Source organism: Pan troglodytes, chromosome 1 (assembly GCF_028858775.2).
Source record: "Pan troglodytes isolate AG18354 chromosome 1, NHGRI_mPanTro3-v2.0_pri, whole genome shotgun sequence".
In the NCBI taxonomy this organism is placed as follows: Eukaryota; Metazoa; Chordata; class Mammalia; order Primates; family Hominidae; genus Pan; species Pan troglodytes.
Genome location: NC_072398.2, coordinates 44,547,011 through 44,562,393, shown reverse-complemented (window position 1 = coordinate 44,562,393; position 15,383 = coordinate 44,547,011). Strand labels below are relative to the sequence as shown.

At 40.6% G+C, this 15,383-nt stretch overlaps 1 protein-coding gene across 30 annotated transcripts in view; it reads left to right on the top strand.

Annotated features, from left to right (window-relative positions):
* Positions 1-15,383, top strand: part of MDM4 (MDM4 regulator of p53) — a 42,532-nt gene that overhangs the window by 14,829 nt on the left and 12,320 nt on the right. For 8 of the 30 annotated variants that reach the window (XM_063789117.1, XM_063789313.1, XM_009440197.5 and 5 more), the window contains 6 exon segments: positions 239-372; positions 1,746-1,801; positions 7,000-7,067; positions 7,780-7,879; positions 12,350-12,510; positions 14,102-14,251. In XM_063789117.1, the coding sequence (XP_063645187.1) occupies positions 239-372; positions 1,746-1,801; positions 7,000-7,067; positions 7,780-7,879; positions 12,350-12,510; positions 14,102-14,251 (669 nt within the window). 30 annotated transcript variants of the gene reach the window in all.

Below are 15,383 nucleotides of genomic sequence, written 5' to 3'. Positions count from 1 at the left end.
ATCAGTTCATTTCTGTGCTGAAAAGTCTGTGTCTGTTAATTGTCAGAAAGACAATGAGTAGATGGACCTAGTAGTTGGGAGCAGCTTTCCTGTTGTAGGACCCCTTACACAGACTTTGACGGTCTTGTAAATATGTTATTTCTTTCTTTAGCAAACTAACTTACCTTACCTCCTCTAATGAATTTGTGTTTTTGGTAGCAGCTGGACAGATCACAACATGGTATTTTATTCCACACAGGTCATGCACTATTTAGGTCAGTACATAATGGTGAAGCAACTTTATGATCAGCAGGAGCAGCATATGGTATATTGTGGTGGAGATCTTTTGGGAGAACTACTGGGACGTCAGAGCTTCTCCGTGAAAGACCCAAGGTAAAAACAGTGAGGGCTTGCGTATCTTTTTGGGTGCTTATACCTAGCCACTTAATTTCTATGGGTTATTAATATTTATTACTTCACTCAACAAATATGTAAGGGCCTACATATGTTAGGTAGCCTATGAGGCACTGAGAATATGGTAGTGAGCGACACACAGTCTGATTTTATGGAGTATACAGAGTAGTGAGTCAGTAGATGCTCTTGCCCATCTTAGTCAAATAATCACACTAATTCATGGTAAACCTACACTATGGTAAGTGCTACAGAAAAGCTACATGAAGCAGGGAGTGGGTGGGATTTAGAGTGTTAGAGGTCAAGAAAATGTTCTTTTGAGGAAGTGAAATTTCAGCCAAAAGCTGAAAGATAGATAATTAAGTAGTCGATCAGAGAGTTTGAGGTTGATTGAACACCATGTGTAAAGGCCTGGGTAGGAGGAAGCTTGATGTGACTAGGTTAGAATTTTGTGAAATAATTGTTGGAGAGGGAGGAAGAGTGAGCAGATGAGAGAAATGTAGAATTGCTGGGCAGTTAGAGGTTGATGATGAGCCTGGTAAGAATCACAGTAGGGCTAACCTGACCTGTTACTTTTCTCCAGCTGCATGGGGTGTAAGTTATTAGCTTATATAGTCAAAAGCTAATTAGTAATTTAGAAGCTCTCTTTCTCTATAGCTTTGATGACTGCTGCTTCTGAGCTCATTCTGTCTTACACTAAGACTTCCCTTAGCTGGGTGTGGTGGCTCAAGCCTGTAATTCCAGCACTTTGGGAGGCTGAGGTGGGTGGATCACCTGATGTCAGGAGTTCAAGACCAGCCTGGCCAACATAAGTGAAACGCCGTCTCTACTAAAAATACAAAAAATTAGCTGGGCGTGGTGGCGGGCGCCTATAATCCTAGCTAGTAGGGAGGCTGAGGCAGGAGAATTGCCTGAGTCCGGGAGGCAGAGATTGCAGTGAGCTGAGATTGTGCCATGGCACTCCAGCCTGGGCAATAAGAGCAAAACTCCGTCTCCAAAAAAAAAAAAGACTCCCCTCCACCCCCACTCTCCAATTACAATGTGAAACTTCAGTCCTGGAAGGAAGGAATAGTTTCCAAAAGAGATTTCCCCACTTGGATTACTGTTCGCTAATGAAATAAAATGTAAATTAATCAGTTTTTTAATGGGGGCAGAGTAACACAGGGGCTTGGGCATTAACATCTTAATATTTAAATAATTAAAAACTGTTCTGGGAGAAAGATTCTGCCTCTGTATGCCTTACAGAGAGACTTGGGAGATAACATCAGAAATACATTTAATATTTAACGGCAAACCACTGATATCTTCATAGTGGCATTTGGGGTTGTTAATTTTTTATCTTCTCTCTTTAACAGCCCTCTCTATGATATGCTAAGAAAGAATCTTGTCACTTTAGCCACTGCTACTACAGGTATGTCACATCATATTTCTTCAGTCTGTATCACAGCTTTGAGTTCAAGGGGGCAAATGATGGGAAAACAAAGAAGAAGAAGGTGGAAATGGAATGCTATCTTTGGCATGACTGGGAGAAATACATACTACCTGTCACACAGAATGTTATGTTATTAACTTTTTACTGAAAAATCAAACATAGAGTAGAAGGATTTCCACTTTCTAGATGTACTGTTAACGTTTTGTCATATTGCTTCATCTAGACACACTTCTAAAAATCTCTAGCAGATAAGGACTTTTTTCTCCAAACATTCAATATCATTATTACACATAACAAATTTAACATGTAATTCCATAATCCTATTTCATAGCCAGTTTATGTATCATTTCCCCCAGTTATCTCAAAAATACCTTGTATTTTTGTCTTACTTGAATTAAGATCCAAAGTCCACACGTTGCCTTTGGTTGATATGTCTCATAAGTGTCTTTAATCTATAAAACTTAACTTTCCTTTTGTTTTCATGTCATTTACTTGTTGAAGAAATGGGTCATTTGTTCTGTAGAATTTCCCACGCTCTAGAGTTGGCAGGTTGTATCCTTGTGATTTTGTTTAATGTGTTTCTTTACCCTCTCTATTTTTGGTAAACTGGTAGTGCTTGAATAAATTCAAGTTTAAATTTTTTGCCAAGAAAGCTTTATAGGTGGTGCTTTGTACTTCTGTTTAATCACATCAGAGTCATGTAAGGTCTGCCTGTCTCTATTTTAGTCAGTCACGTTAACAATCTGTGGGCTCAGGTGGTATCAGTCTGATCCATCTGTTACACAGGTCACTCAAGAACCTTTTACCTAATGGCTTTAGCCATCTCTTATCTGAATGCCAATTTGTCTAACCCTTTGCTTGATTCTAGACCTTCTAAATACTGCTCTTTGAGTTTAACTATTAGGTATGTATAGGAAACTGGCTGTACTGGAGTCTGGAGTCTCCAAAATGGTGGTCTGTAAGAGATAGGTAAATAAACTGGACAGACTGAACATAGCCATTTCCAAATAATGAAACTTTTTCCCTCTCCACTACTACATAAAGCCCTTTTGTGAGCTTCATATTAACATTGCCCTTTGAAGAAAGCCCAAGTTAGTAATCTTTTTAGATTGACCATCTTTTTTTCTTCTGAAACAGGGTCTCAGGTTGCCCAGGCTGGAGTGCAGTGGCACTATCTCAGCTCACTGCAGCCTGGACCTCTCGGGCTCAGGTGATTCTCCCACCTCAGCCTCCCGAGTAGCTGGGATTATAGGCATATGCCACCATGCCTGGCTAATTTTTTGTATTTTTAGTAGAGACAGGGTTTTGCTGTGTTGCTCAGGCTGATCTTGAGCTCCTGGACTCAAGTAGTCCACCCACTTTGGCCTCCCAGAGTCCTGGGATTATGCGTGTGAACCACTGCACTTGGCCACTGCCACTGTCTTTTGATAGTTTACTGAACTGTCTTTTGCACTGTCTTTTGATAGTTTACTGAAATAAGTAGGTTGAGAAGAATCCATTCCTTTTTATCTTTTTCTTTCTTTTCTTTTTCTTTTTTTCTTTTTTAAATGTAGAGCGTCTTGCTCTGTCACTCAGGCTGGAATGCAGTGGTGCAATCATAGTTCACTGCAGCCTTTACCTCCTGGGCTTAAGTCATCTTCCTGTCTCAGCCTCCCAAATAGCTAGGACTATAGGTGCACGGCACTGCACTGCACCTGACTAATTTTGTTTTTTTGTAGAAATGGGGTCTTGCTATGTTGCTCAGGTTGGTCTCGAACTCCTGGCCTCAAGTGATTCTTCCACTTCGGCCTCCCGAGGTCTTGGGATTACAGGCATGAGCCACCGCCCCCAGACCTAAATCAATTCCTAATAAAGATTTATTCTTTAAAGGCAGAGAAAGAGACATTGCTGTCATACCGAAACATGATTTTGAACTTACTGAATTTTGAAGCCTGTTAGTCTCATTGAGTCATATGCCCACTTCACATAGCTGTAAATTTGAGAGTGAAGATCCTGCAAATGATATGGCAGCTTTATTGAAATTCAATCACTTGTAAAATAGCATGGCTTTCCTGCGATAGTCACTAAAGGTTTGAGATACATGGAGGATTTTATAATTGCTGATCTACTTTTTCAGTAAAATTTGTTTTTGGATTGATCTGTTTTCTGAATATCTATAATTCTCCTTTTTTCTCTCATTTTCTTTCTTGTACTTTCTCTGCAGAATTTAACATGCCATATAAAGAATATTTTGTTGGTTTTGTTTTGTTTTGTTTGAGACAGGATCTCTCTGTTGCTCAGGCTAGAGTGCAGTGGCAAGATCTCGGCTCACTGCAACCTCCGCCTCCATGGCGCAAGCAATCCTCCCACCTCAGCCTCCTCAGTAGCTGGGACTACAGGAGTATGCCACCACACCTGGCTAGTTTTTTGTATATTTTTTTGTAGGTACAGGTTTTCCGCTTGTTGCTTAGGCTGGTCTTGAACTCCAGGACTCAAGCAATCCCCCTTCTTCGGCCTCCCAAAGTGTTGGGATGACAGGCGTGAGCCACCATGCCTGGCCCATTTTTATTTTTTAACTTGTCGTTTTGAAAAAATTTCAGACTTAATAAAGTTGCAAAAGTATTGCATAGAGTTTCTCTAAACCCTTTATCCAGAGTCCCCAAATGGTAACATCTTACATAATAACAGTATGATGATCAAAACCAGAAAATTGCCCCAAGTAATTCTGATTGGTTATCTGTTCTGACTTGCAATTGCATTGGTGCTTGTGGATGGCCATCTCTGTTGATTTTTGTGATTTGGGTTGCTTGTGTTTTATTTGAAAGGACAAATGAGAGAAGTGCTTTTCATATAATTTTATACCTTTGCAAATGGGTTAAACTTTTCATTTTGATCAAGAAGATGCCATTGTTTAAAATGGTAGTTCTTTTTTTTTTTTTTGAGACGGAGTCTCGCTCTGTCGCCTAGGCTGGAGTGCAGCGGCATGATTTTGGCTCACTGCAGCCTCCACCTTCTGGGTTCACGCAGTTCTCCTGCCTCAGCCTCCTGAATAGCTGGGACTACAGGCGCCCGCCATCATGCCTGGCTAATTTTTTATATTTTTAGTAGAGATGGGGTTTCACCGTGTTAGCCAGGATGGTCTCGATCTCCTGACCTCGTGATCCGCCCGCCTTGGCCTCCTAAAGTACTGGGATTACAGGCGTGAGCCACCGCGCCCAGCCTAAAATGGTAGTTCTTTCTAAATTATCTCTCCAAATTTTCCCATGTATACAAATGAAATAAATATGACTAACTTTGTGTGTGTTTATTAATTTTTGAGACTGAGTCTCGCTTTGTCGACTAGGCTGGAGTGCAGTGGTGCGATCTCGGCTCACTGCAACCTCTGCCTCCTGGGTTCAGGTGATCTCCTGCCTCAGCCTCCCGAGTAGCTGGGATTACAGGTGCGCACCACCGAGCCGGGCTAATTTTTGTGATTTTAGTAGAGATGAGGTTTCACCAGGCTGGTGGGTTGCCCAGGCTGGTCTCAAACTCCTGGACTCAAGTGATCCACACACCTCGACCTCCCAAAGTTCTGGGATTACAGGCGTGAGCCACCACACCCGGCCAATTTTAAAACTTCTTTTTTACATTGTGGTTTCACCAGATAATTTATTTTTGCTTGTAACTGTTTTAACCTAAGTAAGGTAGTAAGGCTTTAGAAATATAAATGACAGTAATAGGATTGCTTTATTAAAGAATTGCTCCTGGCCTGCGCGGTGGCTCATGCCTGTAATCCCAGCACTTTGGGAGGCTGAGGCGGGTGGATCACAAAGTCAGGAGTTTGAGACCAGCCTGGCCGAGATGATAAAACCCTGTCTCTACTAAAAATACAAAAATTAGTCAGGCGCGCGCCTATAATCCTAGCTACTTGGGAGGCTGAGGCAGGAGAATCACTTGAGCCAGGGAGGTGGAGGTTTTAGTGAGCCGAGATTGCGCCACTGCTCTCCAGCCAGGGTGACAGAGCAAGACTCCGTCTCAAACAAACAAACAAAAAAATTGCTCCATCTGCATTATATGTTAGTCCAACTTCGCTTTGAAGACCACTGTGGTCAGAAAATGCTGTCTCTCAAACTTTTTGTTGTCTCTGTTTGTCCACAAAAATGTTTCTGGAAATAATGTTTTTTATAATTAGAATTTTGAAAATGTTTGCTTTTTTCAATAGAACCGCATTGACAGATCAGTTGTAGGATCTGTATCCTTCCTCTAGCAGCCTTTATCAGATGGTGATGATATTTTCCATATTTTATCTCTGAACCTGGTAGTGGTTGGTGAACCTGACCCACAGTAGACTTATTTTGGGTGTATCTCATTTACATAGCCTCAAATAATGAATAGTCCAGATTATTAAATGGTTTGCAGCTTGATCTTTTCGTGTAGCCAAGTTTTTGTCTTTTGTTCTACTTGAAAAATTTCTTTGTAAGTCCTTGGAATGCATTTCTCTTTTAGATTAATGTAATATCTAAGAATTTCTCTGTACTGGGTTGTTTTCCTTGGTTCTTTTTATTGGCCTTGAGAAAAACTTTATTTGCTGCTGCTTCTTAGGAAATGTTTATAGTAACTGGGAAAAATAAGACAATGAAAAAAATTAATTTATATACAGGTGATGGTGATGGGAATTTAAACCATAAAATTATCCTTGACACTTAGAATGTCGCTTTAGATGAAGATGCTATTGTTTTATGAAGCAAACGGGGAAAAATCCAGATTTTAAGATCCCATAACCGTGTATGACTTAACACTTGAAAGTCGAAATTAAATGTAAAAAGCCACACACTCTTTTCCTATTGTTTGTGAGTTAGGCGAATTTGGTAATATATAGGAAGAGATGACAAAAATAGACTCCATTATGTCCTGCTTGGAACCAGTTTTCGTATAAAAATTTAAAAGCTTGATATGGAAGAACATTTTTAGCTATTTTTCACTGTTTTTTTTCCCGATTATATTTTGGTAATATATTTTGGATATGGCCTGTCTTGGTCTTTGTCATTTTTATCAATTTTGATTTTTCCCTTGCAAATGAGAGCTTTGTCCAGCCAACATGGAGAAGTACATTTCTAGGGACTAAACCTGGCTCCCGGGTTGTTTGCTGAGGTCCTTTTTGTGTGGAAAGAATGGTTATTACCAGGGAAGGTTTTCCTTTTGTTTTACTTGCTATCCAGATGCTGCTCAGACTCTCGCTCTCGCACAGGATCACAGTATGGATATTCCAAGTCAAGACCAACTGAAGGTAAAATCACCACACGGTGACTTCTTTTGTTGTACAGAGTGGCCCCTTCTCTGTACCTATGGATCTTGGACTCCCAAGACCTTTCCCTGAATGTGGTAAGAATTTAATAAGAAAGGTTCTTGGGAGTTCACAGACCAGGGACAGAGTGAACCTTCTCTGTTCTGCCCATAACAGAGTTCCAGTCTCTGAATCTTTCTTTGGGATGTAGCACTTCTGATCTTCAGTTCTTCCAGTTGCATTTTTCTTTGGGTTTGTGTGTACCTGTGTGTGTGTGTTTGAGGATATTGCTTTATTAGATTTTAATAGGCGTGTTGCAGTTAAGTTCATGTCAGGCCATTTCCTAAAGCTTCCCCAAACCTGGGGAAACTTTATAGTCATCTTGGTACGTGGTGAGGGTTTCATATGTTTTCTGAATTATGCCTAGTTTTGTAGTAGACTGGAGGGTTTATACAGATAGCCTGTTTTTAACAGTAGATTTTGGCCTTTGTGCAGAGGTTTTTTTTTCCCCCCAGGTTTGGGATTCTTCTAGCTTTGCTCACAGTGGGTTGAGGAGAGGTGTTGCCTTTATTTGATGACTGTTGTGAACTTGAGTTCTCTTTCTTGTGTGTAACCCATTGTGTTGCACACTAACTGGTGAGCCAGAATGGAACTGCTACATCCCCTGGTCTCAGTTATTTCTACTGCACTGATGGACACCTTTCCCTTCTTTCAGCAAAGTGCAGAGGAAAGTTCCACTTCCAGAAAAAGAACTACAGAAGACAATATCCCCACACTGCCTACCTCAGAGCATAAATGCATACATTCTAGAGAAGGTATGTTTTGGATTAAGGCTATATAGACTTTTGTTCTTTTCCTCTTCCAACCTTTTTATTTTTAATCTCTCCGTATGTGAAGTAGGAGAGGGATATGTCACAATTTCTCATCCTTTTCTGAAAACCTTTTTATCAACCTAGTTACTACCATTGTTAGCTTTGAAGAGGTAGTGCTATTTTAGCAACCCGTGAGTACTAGGATGGTGCAAGACCCTTCCATGAGCTAGCATGCTACTAGAAAATAGCTACACATTTATTGATTTGCCACCAGGTGAATTTTCTACATACATGAATTCAGCTGCCTTAGACTTTTCAATCTTAGTATTCTTGTATGTATATGATTTGGTTAGAATTTTTATTTTGATTTATCTACTTGAGGCAAAGGCCAATTTTCATACTTTTTTTTTTTTTTTTTTGAGTCAGAGTCTCCCTGGGTCACCCAGGTTGGAGTGCAGCGGTGCGATCTCAGCTCACTGCGACCTCCACCTCCTTGGTTCAAGTGATTCTTGTGCCTCAGTCTCCTGAGTAGCTGAGATTACAGGTGTGTGCCACCACGCCTGGCCTTTTTTTTTTTTTTTTTGAGACGGAGTCTCATTCTTGTTACCTGGGCTGAGTGCAATGGCGTGATCTCAGCTCACTGCAGCCTCCGCCTCCCAGGTTCAAGCCATTCTCCTGCCTCAGCCTCTGGAGTAGCTGGGATTACAGGCATGTGCCACCACGCCCGGCTAATTTTGTATTTTTAGTAGAGATGGGGTTTCCCCACGTTGGTCAGGCTGGTCTCCAACTCCCGACCTCAGGTGATCTGCCTGCCTTGGCCTCCCAAAGTGCTGGGATTACAGGTGCATGCCACTACGCCTGGCTAATTTTGGGGTTTTGCCATGTTGGCCAGGCTGGTCTCGAACTCCTGGCCTCAAATGGTCTACCCGCCTCAGCCTCCTAAAGTGCTGGGATTACAGGCGTGAGCCACTGCACCTGGCCCAATTTTTACACATTTTGAAGTTTGCAAAGATGACATAATATACTTAATCACAAAGCCAAGAATGAGATATAAGAGGTATAAGTTGAGCACTCTAAATTTGAAATGTTGAGCATTCTCAATTTGAAAGATGGTAATGCTCTTTTAGCAACTCATGAGTACTAGGATGGTGCAAGACCCTTTCAAAGGATCTTAGAATAAGTTGAGCATCCACAATCTGAAAACTTGTTTTTTTTTTTTTTTTTTTTTCCTTTTTGAGACAGGGTCTTGCTCTGTCACCAGGCTGGAGTGCAGTGGCACAGTCTCAGCTCACTGCAACCTCTGCCTCCCGTGTTCAAGCGATTCTCCTGCCTCAGCCTCCTAAGTAGCTGGGATTACAGGCGTGCACCACTACGCCCAGCCAATTTTTGTATTCTTAGTAGAGACGGGGTTTTACCATGTTGACCAGGATGCGTTGATGTCATGACCTCGTGATCCACCCGCCTTGGCCTCCCAAAGTGCTGGGATTATAGGCATGAGCCACCACACCCAGCCTCTGAAAACTTTTTCACATGACACCACAAGTAGAAAATTTAACACCTGACTTCATATGACAGGTTGCAGTGAAAACTTAGTTTCATGCACGGAATTATTTAAAATATTATAAAAAACTGTCTTCAGGCTATGTGTACAAGGTGTACATGAAAACTTGGGTCCCATTGGCCAGGCGCGATGGCTCACGCCTGTAATCCCAGCACTTTGAGAGGCTGAGGCGGGCGGATCACGAGGTCAGGAGATTGAGACCATCCTGGCCAACACGGTGAAACCCCGTCTCTACTTAAAAAAAATACAAAAAATTAGCCGGGTGTGGTGGTGGGCGCCCGTAGTCCCAGCTACCCGGGAGGCTGAGGCAGGAGAATTGCGTGAACCCAGGAGGCGGAGCTAGCAGTGAGCCGAGATCGCGCCACTGCACTCCAGCCTGGGCGACAGAGCGAGACTCTGTCTCAAAAAAAAAAAAAACAAAAGGGAAACTTGGGTCCCATCCCCAGGATATCTCATTATGTATATGCAAATATTCCAAATCCAGAAAAATTGTTTTTGCCCTTGGGTGGTAGTCACCAGATCTTTGCCATTCCATTAGATATGTTGTGGTCAGGCTAATGATTTCATCCATATTTTCCCCAAAACTCTACTTTAAAAAACACTTTCTAGGCTGGGCATGGTGGCTCATGCTTGTAATCCTAGCACTTTGGGAGGCTGAGGCAGGCGGATCACCTGAGGTCAGGAGTTCGAGACCAGCCTGGCCAACATGGTGAAACACTGTCTATATTAAAAATACAAAAATTAGCCTGACATGGTGGCAGGCGCCTGTAATCCCAGCTACTCGGGAGGCTGAGGCAGGATAATTGCTTGAACCCGGGAGGCAGAGGTTGCAGTGAGCCGAGATCGCGCCATTGCCCTCCAGCCTGGGGGACAAGAGCAAGACTTTGTCTCAAAAAACAAACAAAAAAAACACTTTCTAAAATTAGTTTTTTGTTTCTGTTTTTGTGTTGGCGAAGATGTGTAAAATCATAAATTCCCCAAAGTCATTTGATGGCATGATGGCTTCTAGTCTAGGCATGTGGACCAATGGCAGGTTAAGCCTCTAGTTATGTCTGAGAAACTTTGGCTGCTGAAGTTATTTTAAAAGCTTAAATTTGAATAAGTTTATCATGCTGGATTGTTTTCTTTACATTGCATTTGAGCATAAACTGAATTTTGGTCTACCTAGTTACTTTGTAACTATTCCAGTCTATATGATATTAAGTGTGTAATTTTATTCCTTAATGCAAATCCCTGCTTATTTTGTACTCAAAAGGCAATTTTAAGATATATAAGAACATGGCTGGGCACTGTTAGAAAATCAAGGCTGGGCGTGGTAGCTCTTGCCTGTAATCCCAGCACTTTGGGAGGCTGAGGCAGGGGGATTACTTGAGCTCAAGAGTTCGAGACCAGCTTGGGTAACATAGCGAGACCTCGTCTCTACAAAAAATCAGCCCAGTGAAAAATTAGCTGGGCATGATGGTGCGCACCAGTGGTCCCAGCTACTCAGGAGGCTGAGATGGAAGGATCACTTGAGCCCAAGAGGTGGAGATTGCAGTGAGCGGAGGTTGCAGTGAATCAATATCATGTCACTGCACTCCAGCCTGGGCAACAAAGTGGTGCCCTGTCTCAAAAAAAAGTTGGCAAGGGCAGGTATTTAAGAATAGCCAACTCAAGGGGGGATATGTAGTTTGTGATGAAAATTTGGGAATAAATGATAGTATTTTCAGGAAGACCTATAGGTAGAAGGGACAGAATTTTTATTTGTGGAAAGAATGACCTATTTTCATTTCCTTCATAAGTTGTAGAGCTCGAGTAGGGAAGAATAACTTTAATATGGCACCATTTCAAGAATTTGGCTTCTGATAGTTTCAATAATGAATAAGTGGAAACATAATTGAAGTTTCCCTGGCCACAGATAAGCCTTTTAGTCAGCAATATTGACATAATTTATAAGTAAATAGGGTAACCTTATGTTCTGGCAAGGACCCATGTATTGCAGAAATTCTTTCACCACATGTACTTCAGCACACGTTAACGCCCATGGTTGCTATGGGCAGGCCTAATGTATTGGGAGGAGGTAGAAGAGAATGAGAAAGTAAGAAAGGAGCAGTAGAGCCCAACAAAAGACTGGAGTATGGGAAAGAAAAGAGTATCATGTGATAACAACAGACTTATGTTATTAGCTGCCCTCAGTGTCATTCAGATGTACAATGTGAGATCTTTTACTTGAAATAATGTGGGGTCTTAGTATTTGTGGTATGTCTAGATACTTAACTCTAAGAGCCCATTGATCCAGCGAGGGCATATGTATGTGTTTGGACAACCTGGAGTTTAGTGTTTTATAGTGGTTGTTACCTACTAAAACATACGAATTATTGAGAAATGACCCAGAATATGTGGTACCAGTGAGATTGCCTGGACAACCTTGTGATCACCTATTATGGTTTGTATTGCCTTGCTTTGACCTTAAGGGTTAGACCACTATGTTACCATCATTTGCAATGCTGTTAATCAAACTATTATCAGGCACTATGTACTAGAGCAAGTAATTCTATAGTTTATACATGGTAGGAGTGTTTAAAATGCCAGTAAATGCCCATTTAGAAATTCTTTTAGAACAAGGTCATTGTTCAGATGCTTTTAGAGTCTTTTTTTTTTTTTTCCTGTCTTCTCTTAGAAGACAATGCTTTTAGAGTTTAAACTTGATAAACGATGATCTATTTGTAGTGTCATTACTTGCTAATGAAGTCTAAACAAGGGAGGAGATTTGAGCTCTGCCACTAAGACAGATACTTGATTTCTGGTTCTTTCTTTCTTAGAAGAGGAATTTCTTTTTACCTATTTTATAAAGAAGTTTTAAGTATTCTAAGGATAGTCTTGGTTATTACGTATTGTGCATAGTTATCATTCTTTTCATTTGACTTCTATAGATGAAGACTTAATTGAAAATTTAGCCCAAGATGAAACATCTAGGCTGGACCTTGGATTTGAGGAGTGGGATGTAGCTGGCCTGCCTTGGTGGTTTTTAGGAAACTTGAGAAGCAACTATACACCTAGAAGTAATGGCTCAACTGATTTACAGACAAATCAGGTAAATTTCACATTTGAAGGGGAGTGGTTTTTTTTCTTTTGAAAGGGTAACATTCTTGGTTACTCTTGACCACACATTATATTCTCTAAGAATTCTTATTTACTCCTATGGCATTAAATACCATCTGTATGCATGTGATACCCAAATCTGTATCTCTAGTCCTTACCTCTTCCCTAAATGCCCAACTTCAGTTTCCAGATGCCTATTTAACTAACAACTCTACTTAGAGGATTTGACATTGAACAATTTCAAAATGGAGCCTTTGGCTGTGCATAGTGGCTCATGCCTGTAATCTCTGGGAGTCTCAGCCTATAACACTGGGAGGCCGAGACAGGAGGATTGCTTGAGCCCAGGAGTTTGAGACCAGCCTAGGCAACATAGATGCCATTTTTACAAAAAATTAAAAATTAGCCAGGCGTGGTGGCGTGCGCCTGTTTTACTATAGTAATAACTGATTCAGCCCCCTCCTTCCTCACTTCCTGTCATTCTTCTTTGTTCACTACATGCATTTTGGATATACTAGGCTCCTTTCTGACACTGTAGCCCAAAATTGCTGCCTTCCTCAGGCACCTTAAGTTTGTTCTTTACTCTTTCTGGAACACTGTTCCCCCACATTCTTTCTTTGCCTTCTCATGATTTAGGACTCACCTCAAATGTAATTTCTTCAAAGAGGTCATCCCTGGCCACAAAGGCTATTATGTTACACAGTTCCAGTAGGATCCATTCGCTTTTTGTTTTGGAGCTGTGTAGTTATAGGTGGTGGCCCTGCAAAACCCATCCCTAGTTAAAATAGCCTCCTCTCTAGCCACTCTTCTCTTTTATCCTATTTTATTCTCCATAGTACTTCTCACTTTGTAAAAATATTGCTATATTTAATATATGTGTTGTCTGTTTACCACTGAAATGTAAGGCCGGGGCTTTTGTATTATTCACTACTTTTTCCATTACCTGGTACCTAGAACAGTATGTGGCACATAATAGGTATTCAGTGAGTATTTGTTTAATAAATGAATGAGTATTTAACAGTGTGCAAAATAATAAATTGTCTCTCATGAATGTTGTAGAAAAGCATGTCATGAAATATTCATAGAGGAATGCAGAAGGTTAATTCTATATGGAGTTCAGAAAGTGTCAGGACAAAAGGTTTGGGTGACCATCAGTATTTCTCATATTTCTTTAATAAGCATCCTTGACCATTTTAAGGGAAAGAATATGTCAGAACTAATGGAATGTTTTCTAGCTTCTTAGAGTGTCACCTGTAGAAGGGAATTTAGGGAATAGATTCTATTTACTTGAGCAACTACAAGTCCTTACCTTTTAAACTCTTCAGTACTGTTTCTTAGGTGTTATACCTGATTTAGTGTTAAAAGAGAAAAGTCCATGCCTGACTCCATTATATCCATCCATTAGTTTATCCACAGTAGGCGTCAAGTAGATATATGTTGAATGAATACATGTCCACTGAATAAAGGCAAGATGTTCTTTGGTGATGTAGTGTGACGACATTGAGTTTTGGGTTCATTTGTGTTGTTTCAACATCTCTGATAAACCTCTGAATACAGAAACTCATGTTTGTTTTTTTTTCTGTTAGGATGTGGGTACTGCCATTGTTTCAGATACTACAGATGACTTGTGGTTTTTGAATGAGTCAGTATCAGAGCAGTTAGGTGTTGGAATAAAAGTTGAAGCTGCTGATACTGAACAAACAAGTGAAGAAGTAGGGAAAGTAAGTGACAAAAAGGTATGTTGTGGAAAAATTCCATGTTGATTCTGTTTGTATGCTCATAGTATCATCTGTTCAGATTTCTTTGTATCTGTTTTTACAACAGATTGCTCACATAATCCCCTTTTTAATTAATTTTTCAATCCAATTTTAAGATTCACATTAAGTACTGTTAACCAGGGCTGCCTTAAAAGCCCCTACTTAGTCAAAAGCAGTAAGCTACTCTTTTTTCCCCTGCTTATAGCAACAAGCTACCTTTTGTCTCCCTTTGCTAACAAGGTAAGGTGCTAATCAAGCTTGTCCAACCCACAGCCTGTGGACCACATGCGGCCCAGAACAACTTTGAATCAACACAAATTCATAAACTTTTTAAAAACATTATGAGTTTTCTTGCGATTTTTTTTCTCCTTTTAGCTCATCAGTTTCATTAGTGTTAGTGTATTTTATGTGTGGCCCAAGACAATTCTTCCAGTGTGACCCAGGGAAGCCAAAAGGTTGGACACCCCTGTTCTAAATGAACAGCAGTCTGTAGGAGAAAACTTATTTCTTGGAAATCTTGATAGCTTCCATAACCATGTTATACCTAAATGGAAAGATAAGATTATTTCTTTGTAGCTATTTTAGTGTTAAAATAGTAGAAAAGAGGGGAGATTGAACTCTTGAGTACATACATATGGTATGTACTCATGAAGTACTCATGCGTATGGTATGTACTCATGTACAGATGAAGAGTCATACAGGCAACTTGCTCAAGACTCAGAAGAAATTGGGGAGGAGATCCAGTGGCCAGCATGTAGAAGAGTGTTGGTAAACATCCATCGGATAAATACAGCAAAGAAAAAATTGGGTCATCCTTTTTAGTTATTTAAGGGATTTTCATAAGAATTTTGAGTTCCTGAAGGATACCCTAGTATATTCGTTGTAGTCAAATGGTACCTGGGTTCTCTTAGACTAGTTATATGGGTAGCATTAGAAGGAATGCAGGTGGCTTGAATTAAAAGTGACATTTGGAAACTTTTATTTATTTATTTTTGAGATGGGATCTCACTGTTTTGCCCAACCTGGTCTTAAACTTCTTAGCTCAAGTGGTCCTTCCACTTCAGCCTCCCAAGTAGCTGGGGTCACAGGCATGTGCAGTCATACCTGGCCT